The sequence below is a fragment of the Electrophorus electricus genome, chromosome 9 (genome assembly GCF_041902795.1).
Source record: "Electrophorus electricus isolate QZ-2024a chromosome 9, ASM4190279v1, whole genome shotgun sequence".
Classification (NCBI taxonomy): Eukaryota; Metazoa; Chordata; class Actinopteri; order Gymnotiformes; family Gymnotidae; genus Electrophorus; species Electrophorus electricus.
In genome coordinates, this window is record NC_137505.1 from 19,116,161 (window position 1) to 19,122,467 (window position 6,307).

A 6,307-nucleotide genomic window follows, 5' to 3' on the forward strand; every position below is an offset into this window, starting at 1 on the left:
ATAATATATTCCGTCTGACACAACGCATGTAGCGCCTCACGCTTGACAACCCTTTTCTTTTTGCTTTCCTTTGTTTTAATATATTATTCACGTTTGATAACGTAATGAGCAAATGACACAACACATTTAGCTCCGCTCCATGGCTCTTTACAACTCTTATTCATTGTTCTTCACTCTGTTCATCGTATTTTCCCTACCTGTGAATAGTCGGCATGCATGGCAGGTCTGCTTAGTAAGTTACATACATGTGTGCACTCACCAAGACAAATTCCTTGTATGCGTTACATACTTGTTGAATTAAAGTGCTTCTGATTCTTATATTATGACAATAGGCAGTATGACAATAGGTTATACAGGCTAAAAATATAGGTTAAATTTATTTCTACCAAAAGGTCTACTGTTACTTGAGTGTAAACGAACAAGAATAAAGGTAAGATTGAAAAGAACTTAGTCAGCGGAGCCATAGTTTACCTCCTAAATGACAGTACAGGCAAGAATTAATGTGGCTGTTAAGCAAAATGTCTTATAAAGGATTACTGGGTTGATAGCAGTGTCAGAGGAGAACTCTCTATGACTACCTCTCATGAGGCAGTGGCAGCCTATCCTGGTTTAAACTCAGGAGGAAACAGCTTGCCTACGGGGCCTCCAGGGAACTGTATCTACGGCAACCGGTATCACCTGGCCCCTGTGTCTCACAGGTGGCCCTGCCTGTTATTGCAGAAAGGGCAGTTATGCAGCCAAGCAATGGGCACACTGAGTCTCAGACTAGAAGTAAACACACACGTACACCATGGTGATGGGTTTACGGATGGAGGAATGAGAAGATGTTCGGAAGCCGCAGATTCTGAAGCTCCTTTTGCCTCTAATGACTGGTATTAGCACTCGGTAGGAATGAATCGCTGGGCTGAGGCCATTAATTTGCAGCGTATGCGAAAGGATGGCAAAGCAAGAGAGGAGAAAGCAGAAGGACAGAATGGCGTGCCAACGAAGGAGAAGCCCCCAAAAGTGAAGTGGGTGTTTCTAACACTCTTACAATCTTTTCACTATAAGAGAAAAGATAGAGCACAGTGTGACTATGTGATGTATTAAATTTATTCATGTAATAAGTCTTATTTATGTATTGGAATCTAAGAGTCAGCAATCTGTTAATGTCAATATCTGAACTTTAATATCATAAATGCTGTGTTCGACATGAACTCTCTCTCTCTCTCTCTCTCTCTCTCTCTCTCTCTCTCTTAGCTGGAGGGAGTGGGTGATTGATCCCTCTGGGGAGTTTTACTATTGTTGGTTGCAGGTCATGATCTTTCCCATCATATACAACTGGGTCATTATCATCCTCAGGTGGGAAAATGATGACCCATGCATGAAAATTTCAGGATAACAATAAATACAGACCAGTGCAGAGCTCATGATGCAAACAAAATGCACGTAATGTTGAAACATACTGATCTATGAACACAAAAACAACTTTAAACAAGCATTACAATGATATTTTTATTTCTAGCATATTTTTTAAAAATGAATGCAACTTTTGCTGTTTGAGGCTGTTATACATAGCTTCATAAGCCATGGATGTATATACCACTTATAAAACCCTTGTCACCATTGCACAGGGCCTGCTTTTTCGACATTGAGCTCTCATATCTGGAAGTTTGGCTCACTTTAGACTACATCTCTGACCTTATATATGTGGCCGACATTGTTGTCAAGGTCAATACTGGTAAGTAACGGTGACAACGTAAGATTTTTTTATTGTTAGCCATTCATATATTGATTAAGCATGTCCGCGCCAGTGTTTATTATTCTTGTTTGTGCCTCTGTTCTCCAGGTGAACAAACGCTAATTTACCTCTGTAGTTTCTCTCTGTACCGAAGAGACAGCAGGGTGTCGAGAGACCGAGAGACCGAGAGACCGAGAGCGCTGTTTTGATGTGCAGTGTTGCCTTATTCTGTTATGCACAGGGTTTCTGGAGCAGGGACTTATGGTGCAAGACCGCGCCCGTCTGAAAAAGTGCTACTTGCACTCCTCTCATGTCGTGTGGGACGTGGCGTCTCTGGCACCCACAGATTTGCTCTACCTGAAGATGGGCATACACACACCCCTTGTGCGGCTCAACCGTTTCCTCCGGTCGTCACGCCTGTCTGAGGCCTTGGACCGAATGGAAACGCGCACAGCCTACCCCAATACATTCCGCATCGCTAAACTTATGATCCTAATTTTTATCCTCATCCACTGGAACGCGTGTATATACTTCGCGCTTTCGAACTACATCGGTTTTGGTGTTGATGAATGGGTCTATCCCAACATCTCCAACCCAGAATTTGCATCTATGCGACGTCAGTATTTCTACTCCTTTTGGTTTTCCACTCTGATCCTCACCACGGTGGGTGACACCCCTCAGCCGCGTCGAGAGGAAGAGTACCTTTTCATGATCGCAGACCTGTTGATCGCCGTCCTGGTGTTCGCCTCTGTTGTGGGGAGCGTGGGGAACGTGGTCACAAACCTGCGCGACCGCGACAACGTGTTTTTCCCTGATCACGAGCTTGTTAAAGGGTACCTGCGCAGCCAGAGGATTAACAAGCCGTTGCAGGGGCGGGTCAACAGCTGGTACCAGCACCTTCACATTAACAAGTAGGTCTGCTGCTTTACATCTCTTAAGTGGCATTGTTCAGTTTGTCATTCATTTATCAGAGGTGTTTAAGTTCAGAAAGTAAAAATCCCGAGAGATCTTTTATTCACTTTAACATACTGGCATATTTTTTTTAGCCCTAATGGCAAAGCCCTGGTAACTGGTGACCTCTTGTTGCCAAACAGAAAAATCACCAGGGAAAACGAAATCCTCCAGCAGCTGCCGGTGACACTGCAGACCGCCATCGCCGTAAGCGTCCACCTCCCCACGCTCTCCAAGGTCACCATCTTCCAGAACTGTGAAAGCAGCTTGCTGGAGGAGCTGGTGCTCAAGCTTACCCCGCAGGTCAGAGGGCGGCACTCGGGTAGCGAGAGGTCAGAGCTTAATGATATGCAGGACCCTACGTGCTGCCCTTCCTCCCTCCTGCGCGCAGGTGTACAGTCCCGGGGAGTACGTGTGCCGTAAAGGCGACGTGGGCCATGAGATGTACATCATCAAAGAGGGGAAGCTGGCCGTGGTAGCCGATGATGGAGTCACGCAGTTCGCCGTGCTGAGTGATGGGAACTTTTTCGGCGAGATCAGTATCCTGAACATCAAAGGTATGAACATCCGGTACAGTACAGCATAGACACAGCCCTGAGCTACTTTAAATGATCCAATCCAATGTCCAATGTCATCTCTGCTGACAGTGGTATGTAACTATACTACCAGTCACAGCGTGATTAGCTTGATTTTCCTACATCGCATTCACACCAGGTAGCAGTGTCACACACCTGACATGATTCCACCTTTGACCCCGTCCAGGCAACAAATCCGGCAATCGGCGCACCGCGAACATTCGCAGCATAGGCCATTCCGACCTCTTCAGCCTGTCCAAGGAGGACCTGATGGACACGCTGTCCGAGTTCCCGGCTGCGAAGCGTCTCCTGGAGGAGAAGGGCCGCCAGATCCTCACCAAGATGGGCATGCTGGAGAAGACGGAGGAGGGCGAGCAGGAGAAAGAGAAGACGGAGGACACGCTGGCGCGCCTGGAGGCCGGCCTGGAGGCGCTGCAGACCAAGCTGGCGCGCCTGGTGGCCGAGCTCGAGTCGAGTGCGCGCAAGATGACCGGGCGCGTGGAGCGGCTGGAGCTGCAGACGGAGGGCTGGGTGGGCATCGTGGCCGAGGGGGCCGGCAGCGACGTGGACGGCGAGGCCGAGAGGGAGAGAGAGGGCGGGGATGGAGAGGGGGAGGAGGAGGAGGGGGAGGAGCCAGAGGAGGAGGGGGAGGTGCTGGAGGAGAAGGAGGAGCCAGAGGGGGAGCGGGGGGAGGGGGATGGTGGCGAAGAAGAAGAAGATGGAGTGAGGAAAGAGATGAAAGAGAAAGAGTGAGGGACGGGGGGGGGGCGCGCAAACAGAGAGAGGTTTTCCTTTAATACAACAGTCCCTTATTATGCTGTTATATTAGACCATTCCACCGACCTTAAACAGAGAAAGACAAATGTATTGTAGTCATAGTTAATGCCCGCAGCCAGGCAACCGTTTCTACTGCGCACTAGGTGGCAGCAGACATCCCGTTTTAAGGCCAACGCCAAGATCGTGAGACTGTAGTCTTCCTAGGAAAGATTAACTACTGAAATCTTCCCTGGAGAATAATGGAGGCTGAGATAATGCATAAAATCTTATCAAGGTAATGAGTGACAAGGGGATCAGTATACTCAGTCTTTACAAGCAAATTTTATGAACAAGAACTATAGTGTTGATAATATTTGTAACATTGATGGAGATGTTTGAAGGTCAGTGATTTAAGCATTGCATTAAGTATCTAATAAACCATAAACATGAGTGATTTTTATTTTTAAAAATGCAAAAGCATTAAACAAGTAATATCAGATGATTTTAAAGAATAAATGGAACAGCACGAAACATAATATGCTGTGGAATTGCAGTAGAATCACATACACTTCATGGTTGGATAGACTACAATCATTGCTGGGATGACTATAGTATCAAGGGAAGGTTGCTGTGTAATAAAATGAGAATCTGAATAAAACAATCACAATCTGGAATCTAAAAAAAACAAAAAACATTTTAAATAAGAACACCAGCTCCACTATGAACACCAAAACACCAGCTCCACTAAGAACACCAGAACACCAGCTCCACTATGAACACCAAAACACCAGCTCCACTAAGAACACCAGAACACCAGCTCCACTAAGAACACCAGAACACCAGCTCCACTATGAACACCAGAACACCAGCTCCACTATGAACACCAAAACACCAGCTCCACTAAGAACACCAGAACACCAGCTCCACTAAGAACACCAAAACACCAGCTCCACTAAGAACACCAGAACACCAGCTCCACTATGAACACCAGAACACCAGCTCCACTATGAACACCAGAACATCAGCTCCACTAAGAACACCAGAACACCAGCTCCACTATGAACACCAGAACACCAGCTCCACTATGAACACCAGAACATCAGCTCCACTAAGAACACCAGAACACCAGCTCCACTATGAACACCAGAACACCAGCTCCACTAAGAACACCAGAACACCAGCTCCACTAAGAACACCAGAACACCAGCTCCACTAAGAACACCAGAACTCCAGCTCCACTATGAACACCAGAACACCAGCTCCACTAAGAACACCAGAACACCAGCTCCACTATGAATACCAGAACACCAGCTCCACTAAGAACACCAACTCCACAAAGAACACCAGCTCTGTAAAGAACACCAGAACACCAACTCCTCTTTGGCACATTCATGTTTTGTCAAACTGAATATGCCCTGAGAGAAATTTAGGGTGAACCTCAAAGCTCTGTCTTCCCCTGCCTCATGTCAGACCCAATTCACTCAGTTAGCTGCCCAAGCACAGCAGGTGAAAGTGAACTCTGGTACATTTACAAAAATACTGAATATAAGATGTCTAAAGAAAATGAGTTAAATAAACCAAATAAACTGAATTCTAAACACAAAACTAAAACATGTTAAATCTTTTTTTTTTATTTATATTTTTTGACCCATAAAGATTCATCTGAGCTTTCTTAACTTATGTTTTTGGTCTTCCCTTCACTGTCCACTATAAGTAATGGGATGTTTTGTATATTCAAAGTTCTGTATACTCAAAGTTTTGTGATTAAAGATTAATAAGACAAATTTGAGGAAAACATACCCAATATAAGCTTTTAATTAAGGCTATGTTCTTTATGGGCCTATATATTTGATCATTTTCCAAATTACAAATTTTATGGGGAAACTCCTAATTGTAGCGTCTGGGACAGCTCGCTGTACCATATTTTGAATTATATTGTGTTGACTAAACCTTTTCTTTTTCTCATGGAGAATCAATACATATGAAATCAAAGCAAGCAATTTAGGTGTTTAGGAGGAATAAGAACCATAGCACTGGAGGTCTGACAATGAAATGACAATAAAAATGATCAGAGATGTGAGAATCACCTATTACTAAATCTATTCCTGAACCATCACAGCATGCCCTGGTCTGCATAAGTTTCATAATCACACAATATGACGTCCTTGCACCAGCATGAAAATGAAATAGACCACATTACAAGTTATAAAAGTATAGAAATTTGTGTCAGTGTGCACTGACAGATTAGACAACAACAAACATTTGCAACAAAAATAGTGTTTTTTGTTTTTAAAAAGTGGAAAAG

At 44.8% G+C, this 6,307-nt stretch overlaps 1 protein-coding gene across 1 annotated transcript; it reads left to right on the plus strand.

Moving 5' to 3' along the window:
* The first annotated feature begins 38 nt into the window (after positions 1-38).
* cnga4 (cyclic nucleotide gated channel subunit alpha 4) lies at positions 39-5,843 on the plus strand. The gene is made up of 7 exons (XM_035522716.2): positions 39-1,010; positions 1,240-1,341; positions 1,614-1,720; positions 1,962-2,631; positions 2,815-2,974; positions 3,063-3,228; positions 3,434-5,843. Exons 1-7 carry the CDS (start codon positions 892-894, stop codon positions 3,997-3,999), a joined length of 1,890 nt encoding a protein of 629 aa, XP_035378609.2. The 5' UTR covers positions 39-891; the 3' UTR covers positions 4,000-5,843.
* Positions 5,844-6,307: the final 464 nt, after the last annotated feature.